Source organism: Carassius carassius, chromosome 13 (assembly GCF_963082965.1).
Source record: "Carassius carassius chromosome 13, fCarCar2.1, whole genome shotgun sequence".
Taxonomy (NCBI): domain Eukaryota; kingdom Metazoa; phylum Chordata; class Actinopteri; order Cypriniformes; family Cyprinidae; genus Carassius; species Carassius carassius.
In genome coordinates this window covers 33,458,388-33,481,674 of record NC_081767.1, presented here as the reverse complement: position 1 = coordinate 33,481,674, position 23,287 = coordinate 33,458,388, and the positions used below count along the sequence as shown (strand labels likewise).

The 23,287-nt window shown below is 34.6% G+C and overlaps 1 protein-coding gene across 1 annotated transcript in view; it reads left to right on the top strand.

The window, feature by feature from the left end:
* Positions 1-7,007, top strand: part of gpib (glucose-6-phosphate isomerase b) — an 8,854-nt gene extending 1,847 nt beyond the window's left edge. The window contains 8 exon segments of the mRNA XM_059564478.1: positions 715-768; positions 2,059-2,104; positions 2,107-2,195; positions 2,291-2,423; positions 2,500-2,577; positions 2,687-2,700; positions 6,771-6,850; positions 6,852-7,007. Of these exon segments, the coding sequence (XP_059420461.1) occupies positions 715-768; positions 2,059-2,104; positions 2,107-2,195; positions 2,291-2,423; positions 2,500-2,577; positions 2,687-2,700; positions 6,771-6,850; positions 6,852-6,894 (537 nt within the window). The 3' untranslated portion in view covers positions 6,895-7,007.
* The last annotated feature ends 16,280 nt before the right edge of the window (positions 7,008-23,287 follow it).

Here is a 23,287-nt window from a genome sequence, read left to right as displayed (position 1 = left end):
TTTTTCAGCTTTTTTGGTTCCTTTTCACACCACAAGATTGCTTTGGTCCGAACCAGTTGAAACGAACCAAAATGCAGTCACATGACAACATCTGCATCACTCATTGGCCATGACGTATTTCCTAAACTGCTTTTCGATTGGTCAGTATTTACGTGTGGGAAAATCCCAACATAAGAGGAAAAGCCAGCACGGAGACAACACAACTAAAAACGACAACACGACTGCGCGGGCTGTCGAGGTCGGATCACATTCTCACCACAAACGAACCGCTCCAGAGTTTGTTTGAAAGCGTATCGAGACCACCTCTTCAAGCAGGTCTCAGTACGCTTGTTTGGTCCGCTTTTGGTGCGCACCCAAGTGCGATTGCTGCTTTCATACCTGCCCAAACGAACCGCACCAAAGGGGGAAACGAACTCTGGTACAATTCAACCGAACTAAATGAGGCAGGTGTGAAAGCACCCTTAAAGTGCTTTATAGCAATATAAAATGTTCTCAAACGTTAGCACCAAAACATTATTTTCAAATCTTTCATGGATTTGTATAATTTTTCCCTGAAACGTTTGAGTTGAATGCTTGTGTAATGCTTTTTAAATGTTACGACTTGTTTCAAAACATTCCGAGAACATTCAAATGTAACATTCTCACAATGTTTGAAAAATGATGAAATGGATGGTTTCAAAAAAAAGAAAAAAGGTAAAACTTTCTGTGTTTCAGCCCAAAGTGAAGGACTTTGGCATCGACCCGGAGAACATGTTTGAGATTTGGGACGTGAGTGCCTTGAACTATTTATTATAGATTCTATATGCTCTTCAGCATATGTATGTTTGCTCATGTAAAGAAAGGTTTTATGTGTAGTTGAATTTGTGTTTTATTTACTTCTGTATTTTTACAACAGTGTTATTTTAGTATCAGTGAGATACTATCATAATTTTTTAATAATAGTTTGAATTAGTTTTTATTTTTACATTAATATTTTTGTTAATTCACACATTTTTATTAATTTTATTAGTTTTTTATTATTAATATGTCTATATAGTTTTTAAGTTTACATGTTATTTTATTAACATTTCATCAATAATAATTATTCATTATTTTATAAAATGTTGTTTTATGGCGATACAATATTTTTTGTGATTTTGTCATATTTACTAATATTTGTTTTTGATATGTTTGTATAGTTTAAGTTTACGTTTTTATATATATATTTATTTTAAACCTAGTTAACATTTATTTTATTCCAAGTAACAAAAAATGTTTTTGTATGGTTGTAATTTAAGTTCCATTTAAATTAACAAATCTTGAAATAGCTTGTTTTGTTATTGTTTTAAGCTTTTCTTTTTAATGTCTTTAGTTAAAAAAAAAAATTTTTTTTAGATTTAATTACATTTCTGTTTCAAGTTGCAAAATGTTTTTTTTTTTGTATTTCTTCTGTCCATTTTATTAGTTTTATATATATATATATATATATATATATATATATATATATATATATATATATATATATATATATATATATATATGTATATATATATATATATATATATATATGTATATATATATATATATATATATATATGTATGTCTGTATAGTTTGTTTTTTAATGTTTTTGGTTTTAGTCTAAGTTAACTATAGCTAAATTATTAACAAAACCTGAAAGAACATCCAGAATAATGATTCAAATAATAAAAATGCCGTAAAAGTAATGTATTGTACCTCATGTACCTATTGATGAGTTTACATTTTTTTATTCTAGATCTTCAGAAATCATTGTAATATGATGATTTGCGGCTCAAGAAACATTACTGATTATTATATTATGTTGAAAACAGTTGTGCTGCTCACTATTTTTGTGGAAACTATCATGCATTTTATTTTTCAGGATGCACAGATGAATAGAAAGTTCAAAAGAACAGCGTTTATTTGAAACAGAAATCTTTTGTTTCATAATAAATGTCTTTACTGGCACTTTTGATCAATTTAATGCATCCTCACGGAATAAAAGTGTTTTATTTCTTTTACAAAGCTTCCATAAACCCCTGAATCTGCGACTGTGGCAGGACACTCATTTCCATACGGCTCCTGTGGATCAGAACGCACCCATGCTGCTTGGTACATCAATGTCTTCCAGACGGAGACTCACTGTCTTCTGCCGTATGATCAGTACATGCACCGCTTCGCTGCCTACTTCTAACAGGTGCGTCTCACCTGTAGAGCCAACACAAGACACACAACACCAGCCAAAGACTGCATGCATTTTCTACTGACAGTACAGTCATCAAAAACACTAAGGGTATGAGAATCTACAGGGTGAGATGAAAGTACATCATTACTGAGGGTAACCAGGTGAACTATCACACCGGGCCGATCGTATGAGAACCGGGAACTTACGGACAGCACGCTCTCCACCAGCTCATTCATCAAGGTTCACTCGCTGGCCCACAGTAGGTGTGTGTTTTAGCAGGAGAAGCATCTGTCTGACCCTTCTGTCTCCTCCACAGGAACTTGTATGATTCCTGCTGACTTCCTCATTCCTGCCCAGTCTCAACATCCAATCAGAAACAACCTCCGCCACAAGGAGCCGAGCTGGGGACTCAAATCTATGGAAGCTTATTTCTGCCATGGGATAAAAAATAAATAAATGAAACAAAAAAGGTAACTGCTAGATTTGTCTCACAATTCAGACTTTTTTTCTGGCAAATGTGGCTTTGCAAGTTTATATCTCATAATTCTGAATTCACATCTCGCAGATCTGAGTTTTTTCTTCTTCTCAGAATTACAAGAAAAAAGTCATAATTGTGAGACATGACCTCAATTCTGAGGGGGAAAAGTCATAATTGTGAGATATAAACTGAGAAAATACTGTGAAAAAAGTCTGAATTATGAGATATAAATTAAGAACTGTGAAAAAAGTCTGAATTATGAGATATAAATTCAGAATTATGAGATATAAATTCAGAACTGTGAAGAAAGTCTGAATTATGAGATATAAATTCAGAATTATGAGATTTAAATTCAGAACTGTGAAGAAAGTTTTAATTATGAGAAATAAATTCAGAATTGCAGGAAAATAAGTCATAATTGTGTGATATAAACTCAAAATTGTGAGAGAAAAGTTAGAATTATGAGGTATAAAATCAGAATTGTAAGAAAAAAGTCTGAATTGTAAGTGAAAAGGTCGAAATTACTTAAATTTTCTTTTTATTCTATAGCAGAAGCATTGCTCAGTATGTGTTGTCATGTATTTTGTATATCTTCACTTTGCAACATCAACACTCTTATTCAGAGGTGGAAAGTAACGAATTACATTTACTCGCGTTACTGTAATTGAGTAGCTTTTTTGTGTACTAATACTTTTTAAAGTAATTTTTTAAATTTGTAATTTTACTTTTACTTAAGTATATTTTGATTGAAGTATTGTACTTCGCTACATTTTAAAACACATTAATTACTGAGTAAAAAAAAATACAAATAAAAAAAATAAATCGCTCCCTGGAAACTACGGCAGTAAATAATGGGCAGGAGGGCAAACTTGCGCTAAAATCACAAGAAAGATGCAGACGGACAAAACAGGCATTAGTGGTGCAGACACCGCTGAAAACGAAACCCCGTCATATTCTGAAGTTGAACTCGAAGGAAATGAAGTGAACCCCTGGCCATATGTATGCTCTATTATGCAGTGTAAGCTGTACTTGCCTAGGAAGACCAAACTAGCAGCTTATAAAATCTCGACAAGACATCAACCCTTTGCAAGAAGAGGTAAGCTAAATAATTGCATTGTTGCATTGGTGGTTAAAATGAAGCTTTGACATTTTAGCAAGAGGTTTTGCACAAATTAGCCAAAAAGACAGTGGTGAGGAGTGTGCTATTTTTGTTTTAATGATGTGCGCGCGCATTTATAGTGCGTTCTTTCACTGTGTGATTCAGTCTCCTAAAATGCATTTAGAATGATCACAAAATTGAAGATATAGGGGCAGAAAATTCACATATTTATATAATTTCATATATTAAATCAAAATCACACAAAGAATGCCATCTTTTCCTCCAAAAATCATCATGAATATATACATACATATATATAACAGTTCAGTAAACAAGTTAATTAAGAGACTTGCGTTTTAGACACCATATTGCCTTTTTAGCTCTATTTCTACAACAGAAAATAATTCCAAACACAGCCACCAAAGCACAGTTTTGCGTCTCTGAGCAACGTGACAGTGTTTCGTTTCTGAATGAATCAAACGTTTAAATGATTCGGTTCAATCGCAATGACTCACTTATTAACAGTGACTTGCTGACACATACTGGCCATTTTAATTTCACATTTAAAGTAGGCTATCTTTTGATTTTTTTAAATAATTAATTTCTTATAATTTCAAATGAGTATTCAACATTTTATGTCTTGTATATCAAAACATTATTCATGCATTTGTAACTGCAGGTTAAATGCATTCTTGTCCAGCACTACACAGTGTGATACATCTAAATGCCACTTCCAACGAATCTTCTGCATTTCCTCTGCATTAAAAGATGAGTTTGTTGATACTGATTTCCCTGGCAACAGCCCAAATGTTTTATTATTCTAAATAAATGATTCCTTTAATTAAAAACAACTACAACCCGAATTCCGGAAAAGTTGGGACGTTTTTTTAATTTTAATAAAATGAAAACAAAAAGACTTTCAAATCACATGAGCCAATATTTTATTCACAATAGAACATAGATAACATAGCAAATGTTTAAACTGAGAAAGTTTACAATTTTATGCACAAAATGAGCTCATTTCAATTTTGATTTCTGCTACAGGTCTCAAAATAGTTGGGACGGGGCATGTTTACCATGGTGTAGCATCTCCTTTTCTTTTCAAAACAGTTTGAAGACGTCTGGGCATTGAGGCTATGAGTTGCTGGAGTTTTGCTGTTGGAATTTGGTCCCATTCTTGCCTTATATAGATTTCCAGCTGCTGAAGAGTTCGTGGTCGTCTTTGACGTATTTTTCGTTTAATGATGCGCCAAATGTTCTCTATAGGTGAAAGATCTGGACTGCAGGCAGGCCAGGTTAGCACCCGGACTCTTCTACGACGAAGCCATGCTGTTGTTATAGCTGCAGTATGTGGTTTTGCATTGTCCTGCTGAAATAAACAAGGCCTTCCCTGAAATAGACGTTGTTTGGAGGGAAGCATATGTTGCTCTAAAACCTTTATATACCTTTCAGCATTCACAGAGCCTTCCAAAACATGCAAGCTGCCCATACCATATGCACTTATGCACCCCCATACCATCAGAGATGCTGGCTTTTGAACTGAACGCTGATAACATGCTGGAAGGTCTCCCTCCTCTTTAGCCCGGAGGACACGGCGTCCGTGATTTCCAACAAGAATGTCATATTTGGACTCGTCTGACCATAAAACACTATTCCACTTTGAAATAGTCCATTTTAAATGAGCCTTGGCCCACAGGACACGACGGCGCTTCTGGCCCATGTTCACATATGGCTTCCTTTTTGCATGATAGAGCTTTAGTTGGCATCTGCTGATGGCACGGCGGATTGTGTTTACCGACAGTGGTTTCTGAAAGTATTCCTGGGCCCATTTAGTAATGTCATTGACACAATCATGCCGATGAGTGATGCAGTGTCGTCTGAGAGCCCGAAGACCACAGGCATCCAATAAAGGTCTCCGGCCTTGTCCCTTACGCACAGAGATTTCTCCAGTTTCTCTGAATCTTTTGATGATGTTATGCACTGTAGATGATGAGATTTGCAAAGCCTTTGCAATTTGACGTTGAGGAACATTGTTTTTAAAGTTTTCCACAATTTTTTTTACGCAGTCTTTCACAGATTGGAGAGCCTCTGCCCATCTTTACTTCTGAGAGACTCTGCTTCTCTAAGACAAAGCTTTTATAGCTAATCATGTTACAGACCTGATATCAATTAACTTAATTAATCACTAGATGTTCTCCCAGCTGAATCTTTTCAAAACTGCTTGCTTTTTTGGCCATTTGTTGCCCCCGTGCCAACTTTTTTGAGACCTGTAGCAGGCATTAAATTTTAAATGAGCTAATTAAGTGGATAAAAGTGTAAAATTTCTCAGTTTAAACATTTGCTACGTTATCTATGTTCTATTGTGAATAAAATATTGGCTCATGTGATTTGAAATTCCTTTAGTTTTCTTTTTATTAAAATTTAAAAAACGTCCCAACTTTTCCGGAATTCGGGTTGTAGTTTGAGATTAATAGACCTATCCCAGGGGTGTCAAACTCAGTTCCTGGAGGGCCGTAGCCCTGCAGAGTTTAGTTCTAACCCTGCACCAGCACACATATCATGTAGTTTTCAAATAAACCTAAATGATTAGATTAGCTGGATCAGGTGTGTTTAATTAGGGTTATATCTAAACTGTGCAGGACTGTGGCCCTCCAGGAACTGAGTTTGACACCCTTGGCCTGTCCCATTTTTGACTCCCTCCCACTGTTAAAATGTAATCAAGTAATTTTTACTCTGAGTAAATTTTAAATGAGCTACTTTTTACTTTTACTTGAGTAGATTTTTAGACTGGTACTTTTACTTGTACTTAAGTAAAATTTCATTAATGTAATGGTACTTTTACTTGAGTAGAATATTTTTGTACTCTTTCCACCTCTGCTCTTATTGAACTGAATTAAATCAAAACTGAAATGAATTGATCTGAATAATGTCACTAGTTTCTAGCTTTATTAATATGAAGCTACTTTTGAAACAATCTGTGCTGCGCTATAGAAATAAATGTGGCTTCCAGATCCTGGTGCAGACAGAGGTGCTGATGAAGGGAAAGATGACAGAAGAGACAAAGAAAGAGCTGGAAGCATGTGGACTGAGAAGAGAAGCTAGAGAAAATTCTGCCTCACAAAGTGAGAATATAAAGTCAATCGCTGGTTTACACTGACCTCGACAGGACACAAAACACACTACACTCTACTGCTCTCACTAAATCTGCAGTATGCAGTATGTATAGCATGCACAGTATACAGATTTTCGATATACATGCAATACTCACATTTACCAAAACGTGCATTATCTGACAATGCAATCTGCTCAACATGACCATTTGATAAATGAATCATAAGCAACAGCCTCCTTCTTGACTGACAATTTGAGTTTGAAAAATTCAGATATTTCTTCAATAAACATAGGGTTAAAAAGGCCTGCATTTGTGATTCCATCATCTTCAAAAAGTTGTCTCAAAAACGCTGTCTTTTCTCTTACATTATCTTAGGAATGGTAATGAAATAAAATAAACATGCTAAAAAAATGACCAGTGTTCTTGAGATATTTTAGTTATCATAAATATTTCTAATCATTTCTTTGTTTTCTGTATTTATTTTCATTTTCAACTTAGTTAAAATATTAACATTTTCATTAGTTGAAAATAAAAATAAAATTTTTCTATTTAGTTTTTCTTCCATTTTTTCCAGTTTTAGGTTTATTTAATGCTAATGAACCAAAATGAATTTATTTATGTAATAAATACCTTTATTTCTGATCCTACACTCAAGTTGAATTTGTTAAACCTGTTAAAATGCTAGTTTTATTACCAGATCAGTGTCATTTAAGCCTTTGACTTAGTATTAGTTTTTATTAATATTTTAAATTAGTTTCTATTTTATTTCTATTACCTATTAATCACATGACAAGTATTTTTTCCCCCAACAAATTACTTTGCACAGATACAGAATAATATCATACAAATAGCACTTGGTTTCGTTTTAGTACACTGTAAAAAAGAATTTGTTGAGTCAACTAAAAATATTATGTTACCCCGCTGCCTAAAATTCTTGACAAAAAAAATCTTGTTGAAACAACTTCAAATTATAGTGGAATTAATCCAGGTAACAAATTTCTTTAAGTTAACTTGACTATTATCTTCTAGTCCAGTCAACTAAATCATGTTGTGTCAACAGGGATTTTTTTTTTTTTTACTTCGATCAATAATCGTAAACATGTTACCCCACTGCCTTAAATGTTTAAATAAAGATGACAAAACACTTTTTTTTTGTAAATTTTTATGTAATTTATTTAATGATAGAGACAACACTAGCATTCACATTTAAATTGAACAAGCAATTTGCTGTCAACACATCAACTGATAATTGATTTTAAAAAAATTGCAAAATACAAACACACACGTCTAAAGATCTGAAACGACACTTGAAAGTGTGATGTATAATAAATAACATTGGCATGGGATTGAGAAACAAATTGTTTCATTTCAATTCATCAGATCAAAACCGAAGGAATTTTTTTTTTTATTTCATAACTCAATATGAAAATCAGAAGGTTAAACTCTGCATATTAGCCCTGCACAAGTTCACATGCACTCCCCCCACCATAATGCAAGTCATGGTCAAAATGAGAAACCAAAATATATGTATATAATATCACAATTAGTTACAAAAAATTAGTGTACTGTACTTCTGTATAATAAGATATAAGTGGAATGAATGCACATGGAAGCATAAAGATCTAAACCGTCAGATTCTAAATTTCATAGCACAACATGACCAGACAGAGGTGTTAACATCAGAAGGATCTTGAAAGTTTCCAAACTCTCCCCCATCATAATGCTACATACTGAAAATGTGTACAAACTGTTTAAGAAATGAGAGGTGAAACAACATTTGTTTACATCACAACATGCATATTCCAAGTCATGACATGAAAAACTTTAATGTACATTCTAAAATGTAGTGAAAGGCACAAAAGAACCTAAAGTTCCTTAAAAAAAGAGCAGTGGGCAGCCATTTATGCTGCGGCGCCCGGGGAGCAGTTGGGGGTTCGGTGGCTTGCTCAAGGACACCTCAGTCATGGGGTTGAGGGTGGAGAGAGCACTGTACATTCACTCCCCCCACCTACAGTTACTGTCGCTGTAGCGAGCACATGGTGGGAGCAGCTGATCTTCACAAGTTTTTGCAGAGCCTCAATGGTGTATATCATGAGGGATATGGGAGGTGTCAATGATGGCAGGATGTCCAAATGAGACCAATGTTGGTTATTCCTTAGGAAGCACATCACATTGCTGCTCCTCAGTTACAATCAGAATGCCCTCTTCAATTTCTTTCTCAACATCCTTAATGTCACTGGATGGCTGGGAAAACAAAAAATATTACATTACTAAATAAATGTATAACAAATTAACACACATTTGTACATACACTAATAATGTTGTGTGTTTTGTTAAAAGCACAGCTATCAATAAATGCAAATTGTAATTCACATTCAAGTAGAAAATATTTTGAAAAATGTAACCAAAAATGAAAGTCAAAAGTAAATGGTGCTCCTCAACTGTTTCGTGTAGAAACATTCAAAATAACTTCCTGTATTAAACTGTTAAAAGCCTGTACAAATTTCTTTGTTATGCTGAATGTGGCGAGAGGGGCGGGGCCAAGAGCTTTGGGAAAACGAGTGAGGCCGGTGGAGTGATTGGAGATGAGCTACACCTGTTCGACCCACCGGTCTCGAGTCCCACGGAGGAGGTGGAAGGATATAAAAATGGAGCGACGACAGTGAAGGACGAGAGAGGACCAGGCCTGGATTTTAGTTTGTGTTTTGGATTTTTTTGTGCGCGGCAGTCATCCGTGAGGGGCTGTCGCGCTGTTTTGTCTTTATTTTATTATTAAAGTTTTATTTAATTGTCTGCCGGTTCCCGCCTCCTTCTTCCCGATGATTATGAAGTTTTTATTGTTACACTGAACACAAAGAGTTTAAAATCCCATTGGGAAAATAGGTGGAAAATACACTTCCGGAACCAACTAGGCTAAAAATGGGGGGGGGGGGGGAGTGGGGGGGGTATTTTCTTCACTGGTATTCTACATGATTTCTGAATGACATAAAATGTGACAAACCAATTCAACATATTAACTTTCTAATTGGTCACATCATTTTTACAATGATCAGAAAATATAATGATGTAAAGAGGTATACCTTTTAAATAATAGTCTGTTGCACTGCATGTTCAGAGTAAAGCATGACTGCTAAAGGGTTGGTTAACCCAAAAATGCATGCTTTACTCAACCTCATGGCATCGTAGGTGTGTATGACTTTCTTCTTTCAGACAAATCCAATCGGATTATATTAAAAACTATTCTTGCTCTTCCAAGCTTTATAATGGCAATAGGTGGGTGTTTTTTTTTCAACAGTCCAAAAGTACCGTATTTTTCAGACTATAAGTCGCACCTAAGTATAAGTCGCATCAGTCCAAAAATACATCATGACAAGGAAAAAAACGTATATAAGTCGCATTTATTTAGAACCAAGCACCAAGAGAAAACATTACCGTCTACAGCCGCGAGAGGGCGCTCTATGTCTTCAGTGTAGACTACAGGAGCATTGAGCAGTATAGAGCGCTCTCTCGCGGCTGTACACGGTAATGTTTTCTTTTGGTTCATTTCTCTCGGTTCATGTCAAATTAATTTTGATAAGTCGCACCTGACTATAAGTCGAAGGCCAAGCCAAACTATGAAAAAAAGTACGACTTATAGTCCGGAAAAAAAACGGTAGTCAATAATGTGCATCAATTCATAATAAAAAGTACCTTACACGGCTCTAAGAGGTGAATAAGGGCCTCCTGTAGCGAATCCATGCGTTTTTGTAAGAAAAATATACATATTTATAATGTTATTTAAAACATTTCTTTCACTTTCTTGAGAGCCATTCCGGGTGGATGAAAATAGAACATAGGGGTCATGCATGCACCGGTGATTAGTGACGAACACGGAAGAGCGGAGGAGAGACAACAATACGCCGATCACGAAGTAGATTCACAAAATTAGGCTTGCACGTATGATAGTCAGTGGAAGAGAAAAAATAAAAAAGTGTTTATAACGTTTTAAATATGGATATTTTTCTAACAAAAAACGCATCGATTTGCTACAGGAAGCCTTTATTCACCCCCCAGAGCCATGTGAGGCACGTTTTATTGATGGATGGGTGCATTTTATTTGACTATTTTTGGACTGCTGAGAAAAAAAACACACCTGTCTACTGCCATTAAATAACTTGGAAGAGCCAGGACAATTTTTAATTCAACTCAGATCAGATTCGTCTGAAAGAAGAAAATCATATACACATAGGATGACTTGAGAATGAGTAAAAACATGGCCTAATTTTCATTTTTTGGTGAACTAACCCTTTAAGCAAAGTTGCTAATGGCCAATAGCACTGAATATTTTTCAGGATTCAAGACAGTATTCAGCAAAATAATAAAGAATGGCGATGTCCATAAACAGGGTTTCTGTTGATTTTATGGAGATAAATTTAACACTTTATAAAGACTTTTTAAATACCAATTATAGAAAATTCAAGGAATAAAACTGAAGGGAAAATAATGTCAAATTATGTTTTCCAAATTTTTAAGCTGTTTTCCAATGCAAATATCTACATTTTCGTAAAGGGTTCACCCAAAAGAGAAAATGAAAGAAAATTGTAATTTACTAAACCTCAAGCTGTTTTAAACCTGAATTAGTTTATTTCTGTTAGTCCCAGTCCCAGATCGTCCAACACAGTACACAACCCCACAACGTGTTACAACCCCAGATCACCCAGATTTCTTCTTCTTCTATTACCTGGACCACATCACTGCAGACTGATGGTGCTCAGTTTGGTCATCCACAAGCGTGATTCCAACATGTCCTTGATGAGTTCCTGCGCCGAGCCTGTGTGCTTACAAAAACAAAAGGAAGCATTAAAATGTGCCTTACAATTGTAAAGCTGATAGACTCCAATAAATGTACATTTATAAAGTAAATACATTTACTTACAACTTTGTCCAAGCTCTACAATGTGAATGTCATCTCCATTATGTCTGCAAAGCATTTTGATGGATTAAACTGCAAAAGGAATTGCTTCGGTCCATCCACAGGATTACTGAATTCTGCACTGATCTTCAGTCATTCCAAAATATCATAAACATGAAAAATAAAGAAAAACACGTTAAAACACTGAAACATAATAAACAAATATATAAATAAATCTTTACAGAGAAAGTCAAATGTATTGACAAGTTTGTTTTAAATACCAAAGACAAACTTTACCATCCAGACGATGCTTTTAAATGACATAACACAGAATTATAACACAATAAAAAGAAATGTAACACATTTGTGTCGATCGTTATTGTATGGCTATTTATACAATATATATCGTATTATTACTTTTATTCTAAAATATATAGTTTTAAACGTATGCAATTTACTTATGACCGTATATTCACCATAGACTGTATAAAAACAGATAACATTATTAACGCAGCATTACACTGAGTTCTGGTGAGGCACTTGAATCAATAACGTCACTTCAGAAAACTGAAAGAAGAGTTTGTATACCTTCAGAACTTCATCTGAACCGTAGACTGTAAAAAATCATCAGAACCAAGCTTATGTCGGCGATATCAAATGTAACGTTAGGTTACGCGCTCCAGAAGAACTCTGAGGGAAGTGCTCATTCGTTTCCCTTATAACATGCCGAAAAGAGACAGTTCGAGTAGTAAGCTTCTTTTTCCCCCTAATTTTTCATTGATGTATATTCTGACGGATGTCTTTACGCTGTCAGGTGTAACGTTAGAGCGGTTCCTTTTTTTAATTCCCGCTGTTCTTAATCAATGCAGTGATCCGTTGTGCTCTCGCGCTCTGTTTGAACGGTCTCTAACGCAGCTCTGTGCTCAATGAATACATACAAACAGGGTTCTAAATTAACTTCACCTGCCACCTGCCAATGTGCCAATGTGGCTGGTAACTTTCTAAAATTACCAGCCAATCAGAATTTCCACTAGCCATTTTTTTTCGGTAAAAATAACATAAATTATGAGTGCCACTGAATGCATTTGATCATTTTATTAACATTGTTGGCATGAAAAACACATATAAAGTACAATGCATACAACAACATATAAACGGACTCAAATTTAAAATTATTAGTTCCCACCACGAAATTGCTTGTTTTTTTTTTTCTTTCGCTTAACTTACATGCGGCAATCCTGACAAAGCATTACGACATTCTTGTGATCAAACACAAGCCATTCATGACCCGTCAGCCATTTGGCATTAAATTTTCTTTTCTTTGTTTCTCTATCGATATCCTCATCCCCTGCCTCGTTCCTCTTTTCACCCCCAGAAATCTGTCCCAACCACCGCCGCATTTAGTTTAATCTTATTTTTTTTTCTTTAATTGCTAACTCCCTCCTCTTTCAGTCTATGCTCCCTGCTCTGGCTCCATTCGTTCTTCTTCCTTGTGTTTTCTGATGGACGCTCTATTCGTTTCCATGTTTTTTTCGCACTGGTTTCACTGCAAACTGCGTGCAGCCAATGGGCATTTGAAACGTCACCACGTAGCATTAGAGCACAGTGTTCATGGGAAATGTAGGAAGTGCTGCCGGGGCGATAAATGACCGAGAACAGAGCCTCATGTCATGCATCACCAGCCAAACTGGCTAGTAAGTTTTAATTAACACCCGCCAAAATGAATTTTAAGCCGCATTTGGCGGGTTGGCGGGTGTTAATTTAGAACCCTGCATACAAACTGTATTTTTATCGTTCTCCACATACGTTCAGCTCCGCTGTCCCGCATGGGAGAATATCTGATTTAATATTTATAAGGAAAATACTGTGGAACCGGCTGTATTTTGAGGCTTCAGAGTGCCGCGAAACGAACATTTGCATACAGTACATAAAAAAATACGACTCTTTAAACCATACTTACTCTTCTGAGACAACAAATGTAATTGTACACATTAAGCCAATGAATACGAATATTTTACTTACCAAAGTTGTATTCTGTTAAAATGTCCAAACTTTGTGGAGAAGCTTACTAGTATGGCCGACAACCGTATTCTGTCTGCATCTGCAACAGCCTTCACGAGAATGACGAGATCTTGCCGTAAGTGATGTTGAGAACATGATATTGCTATTGAATTGAGTCAACAATTTTTTTTTTAAATTTAGAGGACAAATAATCTAGTTGAGTCAACTTTCAAACTAGTTGAGACACTGAAAACTTAATTTTTTTAGTTGAATGAACAAATTCAGAAACTGCAAGTTGTGTCAACATAAAAAATTCATTGAAACAACTAAACTGCTAAATAATTTTTTACAGTGTATAATTGATGTAAAATAACTGTTTTTCTGCTAATAAATTAGATTTAGATTTTATATTTTATGTTTTCACATTAATTCTCTTTAAAGTTTTAGAGATTGAGTTGCATGTCTTTGTCATTTTATTGTTTTTTTTTTATATGTCTATATGTGTAATTTTAGAATGATTGAAGTACTGTTATAGTTTTTACTGTATTAATCATTTGAAGTAGTTTTTATTTTATGCCTTTCATTTTAAATTTAGTTAAAGTTTTAAAACTGCTGTGTTTTCGTCAGTTTTTAGTTTGGGTTTTTATGTATAGCTTTACATTTGTATGTTTATTTCGATTTTAGTTTTAGATATTTTAATACATGAAGTTAAACTAAATAAAAATCTGAAATGTTTCTTTGGCCACTGCATGGCTAAAATACTATATATTTTATTTTATTTCAGTTAACATTGATGTCAAATAATGATTTTATTTTATGGTTTTAGTTAACTATACTAAACCTGCTATATATATATATATATATATATATATATATATATATATATATATATATATATATATATATATATATATATTAATTTGTATTTATTAGATTTAGTTTATTAAGTTTGAATTATTTTAGTACTTAAAGTTAATTTAAATGAAAATGAGAAATGTTTCCTTGGCTATACTAGCTGAAATACAGTACGTGTAAGTTTTATTTATAATAACCCTTATTATGAAAACTATATAAAGCTATTTTATTTTTATAATTAAAAAAAATATCTAAAACTTAAAATATAAAAAAAAAATTAATAGCATATAATACATTTTAAGTATTAAATAATAAGTACCCCATGAATGAACTGATAAAAGATAAACCTTGAATGCAGTCTAAATCTGCCAAATGCATACATGTAAATGCAGAGCACAGTGCACTGGATACTGTATCCCACAATGCAATGCCCTCAACTTTCCATTTTCAAGTAGAACATCAGCTTTTCTGACACGTGCATCAGAAGCACGAGCAGGTTCTTCACCAGCAGGTGGCGCTGTAGGTCCATGACCACAACAGCCCACCAGTCCCTTGGTTCCCAGTGCTTCTGTCTTTTTGGAACATGAGGTCAAAGGTCAGCTGTGTCCAGCTCCACTCAAATCCCCAAAGCACACAGAGACTGAACCGAAGCCCATCTGGAAAACATCATGTGACTGAAGATATTCTGCACAAACAGTGAAAGAGCCAGATGCTGTTTACTGCAGTATTACCACTCAGAAACATCCATTCACGTGAGTTTCGGGGCTGTTATCCTTTCTGCGTCTGATAAGATGATTGACAGGTCACATAGGAACCTCAGCAAAGGATCAGATCGCTGTATGATGAGCCTGTTGCCTAGCAACACATCTTTCACTTCAAACATCCCCTGCCCAGTTATTTCCAGCCTTTTCCTTGAAAATAAAGAAATAGTTAGGAAGAAAATTATTTCATGCGAGCGGAGACAAAACAGCAGTAAGCAAAATAAATGAACATTTCAGATTGTCATGAGAATCTGAAAGGCAATGTGGTTGCCATGGCAGCAAGGGTGAAAACTGTACTAGTCATCAAGAGCCAATGGTGATCTGGCATTTTCCACAATCTAGACAACAAACTGTTGCAATAAACGTTCAGCCGAGAGATAATGTGAGTGTTTAGACACATCAGCCACTCTGAAACACAGTTTTGATCAGCTGTGGGATTTTTACTGGATGTGTGAACCCAAAGAAATGAAGACATTTTAAAGTGTCAGCAAATACTTCGAGCAACTGAGCAATTATTAAACTATTGGACAACTATCAATCATTAACATATCAAGCCTAAATGTTTGATCTGTTTCATCGACCGTCCAACAGTTCAAATCATACAGCAATCTCATAATTTAAGAACTGATATTACTCAACAATTTAACGCTGTCAACACAGATTTTTGATGTGAGAACAAACATGAACATTATTCTTTCATTTCTGAGCATTTCAGGAAGGTTCACTGATTTAGCAGGAAAACCTGTTTGTATCTTATTTGTGGAAAAATCACCTGAATTTGTTGAGAAATTCTGCTTGGGGCCTAAAATCCCTGGAATTTTTCCCTGGAAACATCTGCATGTAATTTCGATTGTAATAATCATATCCACATACAGCTGCTCTCTCTTCTCACAGCAATAAATAATAAATACGTTTTCGGTGATATCAGCATGATTTATTTGAATTTGGACACTAGACTGATACAAATGAAAGAGCATCGTGTTATTTGCATGCATGCATTGCTGTTTTATTGCATAAACTCCTTTTAACTGCAGTTTTAAACTTCTAGAGCAATAACCGCATTTTTAAGGAAAACACATCATAATGAGACATTAATGTTGCATGCTACTGCTTGAAATGTCTATTTGAAAAGTCAATCCATACTGCATCATTTGCTGTTATTCACTAACTGACTTCGGTTGTCAGTTGCTTCCAGTTATCTGTACAAAAACAGCTTGATATTGCAAACTGCAATAACATGTCATGTTATTGTAATTCATTACCATAATCATAAATACACTGGTTTGTAGCAAGATTGTAACGGATTTGCCGTTTACTGCACTTTGTTATTCTTAGTTATTTACCAAAAGCAGCAAACGAATCGGAAGTCTCCACATTCACTTCTGCGATTTCATCTCTGTTTTCATTTGACAAACTCTGGAGGGTCACTGACACCAGATTTCATCCATCCTCACTGACTTTTATTTGCTCAAACTCCAGACCAGCGTCTGACAGAAGGCCAGCAGAGACTCGTGGAAAACTTTGCTACTGAACTGATCTCATCAAACCACGACAGTAATAATTCCTCAATCTTGGAATACAAGAACAACAAAAAAATGCAGTGCTTAAAGGCCGAAGCGTATGGCACAGACACGGCTGGATTTACGGCACACACGCTGGACACATGCCGTTCCCACGGACGAATCCATGAGTTATGGAAAGCTCGCTGAAGAAGCGTGGGCAGAGAGATTTTGGGTGGTCCTTTGGCCTGCAGGTCCGACACTGTTACTGAAATAGAGTTTACATGGACAGACTGTCCCACAGATTCAGCACTGATCTGTTGATCTGGTGTCAGATTCCCTCTGAACCTCTGGGTCAGATACACAAGTGTTATGGGGGGAGCCCTGAAGACCTCAGTTTAGAGAGAAAATAACAATTGCAGGATGTAAACTCAGAATTTTTATTTTTTCACAATCCAGACTTTTTTCTTTTAATTCTTTTCTTCTAAATGATTTCCTCCATGAAAAAGTCAAAGCATCTTTTTCTTACAATTCACTTTTCTTTTTTTCCTTTTTTTATTGCAATTGCAAAAAAATTTTTATATCAAGCATTTCTGAGTGCTCTCACTTTTTGTCTAACAATTCAGACTTTGTTTCTTGAAATTCTGAAAAAAAACTCAGAATTGCAAGATATATACACACTTTTCTCACAATTCTGAGTTTACAGCTCTACTTTTTTTTTCTTTTCTCTGAAATCTGAATATCCACCATATAACAGTAAATATGTATTTTTTTTAAAGGTAATTGTGCCTTTTAAACTTGAAGTTTGCCATTTTCCACACTTCTTTGTTTAGATCTTAACTGAGAGCAAAAAAGTCCTCTCAGTTTTTTGAGAAAAAGTTTCAAAGTGAATTGTGAGATAAAAAATTGTAATTACCTTAAATATCAGACTGTACATTATATACTCCAAAACAATAAAAACAAATTACACCTAAAGGTTTGATATGCCCTCGTGAAAAAAGACTTATTACACACAAAAGAATCTACTTCTATGAAATGAATGTTTCCGGACACAAGATTGCAGATTATTTACCATTAGACAAAACCTGGGTCAAAAAAGCACTCTTAAATTCAAATATGTTCAAATAATCATTCAAAATGACTTCGTTTGTCTTTGAAATATGGTTAATGTACTGCTGAATGTATGGACAAGCATTTATGATCATCTAAAACATACTTTGTCATTTCTTTTGAAACTCATGTCATGTATTTAAATATATAATCACACTTTTATAATGAAGTTGCAAATTAGTCAGTTTAAAATGTATTAACTTTAAATGTGCTTTAAAATAGCACACTAGAGTAAAAACTATAATAAAATACTTTACATGTGACTAGTATGTTAAGTCAACACATCTGAATACTTCTTTAAAAAAGCATGACAAAAGCTTATTAAAACAATGATTTAAGATTCACTTTAAAGTAAAACTTGTAATTTGACTGTACTTTTTAATAGTGGATTTAAGTTTAGAAACAACCATGAAAGTGTCTTTTTTTTGCCCTTTTATTTCATTAATATTGTATCTGCAAGACAAAACATCATTTATATACTGTCTTCTCAGCTGTTTTTGTGTTCCTAATGCATGTCATTTATTTTATGTTCTGTAGTATATTTCTGCATAGTGATATAAACCCAGATTAACACAGATTAGAATTAAAGGGCAGAGATTATTAAGAGAAGTTTTTCTTTTTAGATTTAAAACTGTATGTGTGTGTGATGCTCCAGCGGTGTGTTTAGTCCAAAACTCTTCTCAGCAACATTAAAATCACCACAGGAGCTGCTTTATAGAGGTCAGTGGATTTGATGTCTTTTTTGCTTCTGCTGGACATCAGTGAGATCAAATGAAGATGTCTCAGATGACATCTCAACAAAGTCTCAAACTGGGCTTACTTTTATCTAAAGAACCAAAGTCTGCAATGAATATTCAGAGATCTCAATATGAACTCAATCATCTTTTGCCAAGAGTTTGATTGACAGGCCATCTGACAAATCATAATGCTGATTCTTCACTTCAGAACTCCATATGGCCAACAGGATGTGATGTCATGCTGTAGAGGAACTGGAATATATATGTATATATATACAGTACAGACCAAAAGTTTGGACACACCTTCTCATTCAAAGAGCTTTCTTTATTTTCATGACTATGAAAATTGTAGAGTCACACTGAAGGCATCAAGGGCTATTTGAGCAAGAAGGAGAGTGATGGGGTGCTGCGCCAGATGACCTGACCTCCACAGTCACCGGACCTGAACCCAATCGAGATGGTTTAGGGGTGAGCTGGACCGCAGACAGAAGGCAAAAGGGCCAACAAGTGCTAAGCATCTCTCGGGGAACTCCTTCAAGACTGTTGGAAGACCATTTCAGGTGACTACCTCTTGAAGCTCATCAAGAGAATGCCAAGAGTGTGCAAAGCAGAAATCAAAGCAAAAGGTGGCTACTTTGAAGAACCTACAATATGACATATTTTCAGTTGTTTCACACTTTTTTGTTATGTATATAATTCCATATATAATTCCACATGTGTTAATTCATAGTTTTGATGCCTTCAGTGTGACTCTACTATTTTCATAGTCATGAAAATAAAGAAAACTCTTTGAATGAGAAGGTGTGTCCAAACCTTTGGTCTGTACTGTATACACACACACACACACACACACACACACACACACACACACACACACACACACACACACATTTAAACGATTAAAATGTTTGTAAAAGATGTTTGTGTTCTCTGGACAGCTTTAGAGTATGTATTTCTAATATGACATATGTCAATGTTATACATGTCTCAGGTTTTATTTTACATGAGATAAAATAAAAAAAGGTGGGATAGACTTTTTTCAAAAGACTCGTTAAAAATCTATCCCTTCCAATAAATAAATAATTGTCAAAAATTAATAAAAAAAACAATTTTATGTATGCATATATAGAATTTAAAATGAAAAATTATATATATATAACCCTAACCCTATATATATTTGGCCAATACAGCAAAGAGAAGTGGGGAATAAAAGAACAAATATAACTTCATTAAGATTAAATTAATCATAAATACTAATTTTGCTGTGTTAAGAGAAAGCTTTTTTATTTATTAATTTATTATAATTGCATTATTTGATTGATAAAATATTTTATGTAAGTAAACTGAAAGTGAGAATCAGTATTGTTTTTGTTACTGACATGTAATTTTGTATAAAAAAACAAAACAGGTCCTGTATAAAATAAAATCCCCATCACACAGTTTAACTACAAAAAACACTTTATTGAAAAAGCAGATTACATAAATCTACAGTTAAATGATACGTCCCAACTCTTCATACATTAAATAAATTTAAACTTTTTATGTTTAGATAAATAAATCTACTTAGCTTTTTCTTTATTTATGAAACATCTAGGAAACCAAAACATTGTAGGATAAAAAAAAGAGTGATGCAAGAGAACGTAAGATGTGCATTTTTTAAGAACTAACTGAATGAAAGGCTACCGTTCATTGAATCTCTGATACATTCTACACTCTTTATTTACAGGGACTCTAGCATTGTGCTATGCAATAGTAGTACATTTAAAAAGTGGATTAAGACAACGTGGATAAAAATATTACTTTAAAAAAACATAACACTTGTGGGAATGATCTTAAAGTGGAATAATGTGAGGTTACTGAACTGTTTAAAGAGAAATAATCTGTCTAGAGAAGAGAATATTTAATACTCACACTGTCGATTACCACAGAAAATACCTCAGTTGTGATTTTCTGCAGCAGTCGACGGCATGTCACCGATGCTGTACATTAATCCTAGGAAACTTCCCTCTCCAAAAACAAGGTCAGGACGACGTTATGTGCTTCCGGTACAGTAATCAGTCAGCTAACACACATCTTCATGAGTTTTACAAGAAGAAGCCACCAGATTTAGAAAACAACTCTCTCTGTCAGGACTTCTCAGGTCAGGGAAACACATACAGCCTGTTTCTGTCAGTAGTATTACAGCAGACGTCTGTGGAACAGAGGAAGCATTTAAGACGCTTAAAGCAACAGTTCAGTCAAATTGCATTGCATCAGTGTCTCTGCAGTGAATGGGTGCCGTCAGAATGAGAGTCCAAACAGCTGATAAAAACATCACAATAATCCACACCCCTCCAGTCAAAAGCTGAAACAAATCCATCAAAGCATAGCTTCCTCCAGTGAAAAAGCAGTCTGGTCTGAATCAGGAGAGAAATCTGCACAGATCAAGCACAGTTTAAACAGCTCTGAACGAATATGTGGCTGGATTTTGATGTGAGAGACAACAGGAGATGGACTTTTTCACTGAAAGAAGCATTATTATGGATTATGGACTCATATGTTTTGTTTGTTTCTTACAAACACATGCAGCTTTTGGTTGCACAAGAAATTAACTGCTGGACTGGAGTGCTGTGGATTACTGTGATGTTTTTATCAGCTCTCATTCTGACGGCACCCATTCACTGCAGAGCAAGTGATGCAATGCTACATTTCTCCAAATCTGATGAAGAAACAAACTCATCCTAATCTTGGATGACCTGTGGGGTGAGCACATTTTCAGCAAATGTTCATTTTTGGGTGAACTATTTCTTCAAGTGTCTAAATACTCACCGGGGTTGCTGTATTTGACAGGCACACACGCAATCACACACACAGTGGCCCAGCCACTAATGTACATGAACATACACACACCTACACGCAGGCTCTTTTCCACTTATGTCCTTAACAGGTGTGAAGTAATGCAATAAGCTTCCAGCAAGACATAATTTTTGTTCATGAGAATCTAGACAAAGAAGACGCTCAAATACAACATTCCCAGACTTCTGCGTGTGTTACTTCATAGTTTTCACGACTTTGACATGTGCAAAATGTTCTGTTGCGTTCCGCTTCATTGCATCGCAGCTGCTAAAGACGATGTGTCGCCGGCCTGGCTGAGTCCAGCACATCCAGGCTTGACCTTTGACCCCTGCACACCTGTAGAGTCCCTTAAGAGTATCCTGAGACACATCACAGCGCGTCTCCTCCACATTCAGGAATATATAAGGCAGGAAGGCACCTCATCCAGAGACAAACCAGTGTCTAAAGAGCATGACGTTCATTCACAGATCCAGCCCCGTTCTTCTCCGACCCCAGCCAGAGAGATTCATGTCAGACCTCACTGAATATACATTTGTTAGTCCATCTATGTGCAGCAGGTTTCACATGGTCACCTGGTGTAGTAAAGCCACCGGTGTGCCAGTGATGCATCAGTGTTCGGACCATCGCCGCCTTTTAAGTGATGCTTAAAGGGACAGTACACTATTATTAACTCAACCTCACGTTGTTCCAAACATGAACAAATTATGGACAATTTAAGGCAAGACACTTCAGGCTGATGAGGAAAATTACATTCCTCAGTTGATTAATCATAGTATATTTTAAGGGCATCATTTTGTTTTCTGAAATGTTATGCTTAAAGATGCATTATTAAATACACTGCAAAAAAAAATATTTCGTACTATTTTTATACGTTTCAAGTACAAATATCTAAACACCCTTAAATCAAGATACATTTAACTGATAATATATTAAGACTTATTTTCTGAATAATGTTTTAAAATTAAGTGAGTTTTTTCTTAAAACGAGAAAAAATATCTGTCAAAAATAATCTTGTTTTCCCTTTTGAATTAAGATTATTTCTGACCCCGCTGGGTTTTTGTGTGTGCTTGTTTTAAGCAAAAACTAACAAAATATGGATACATAAAAAAAAACAAAAAAAACAAGGCAAGTAAATTAGCTTCTCAAGTAAATGTATCTTGATTAAAAAATGTTTACATATTTTTACATGAATGAAAACAAGACAATTTTGTTTATTAGGTATTAGATATGCATTAATTTTCATACATTTTAAGAACAGAAATATGAACATTGGTTAAAAATTATTGATTAATTTTGCTGGCATATTTATACAGAGGGGTCTCTGGATTGTTTATTTTTCAATAAATTAGAAAATACTGTCAGAAAAAATTATAATAATAACTATAACTATAACTATATATATATATATATATATATATATATATATATATATATATATATATATATATATATATATATATATATATATATATATATATATATATATATATATATATATATATATATATATATATATATCAGGTGAATCATATATGAACAAACCAGAACATATAAAAGAATAAAACTCTAAAGTTTGGTTTAAATACTTCTGAAGAGGAGAAAATGTATTGGAACTGAAAGTTACAGTTGCAAATAGCTAAAGAGTAATACATTAAATACTTAAATGTATATTTTAGAGGCTATCTTTCCACTAAAATACTTGCTATGGAAGCAAAATAGCCTGTGC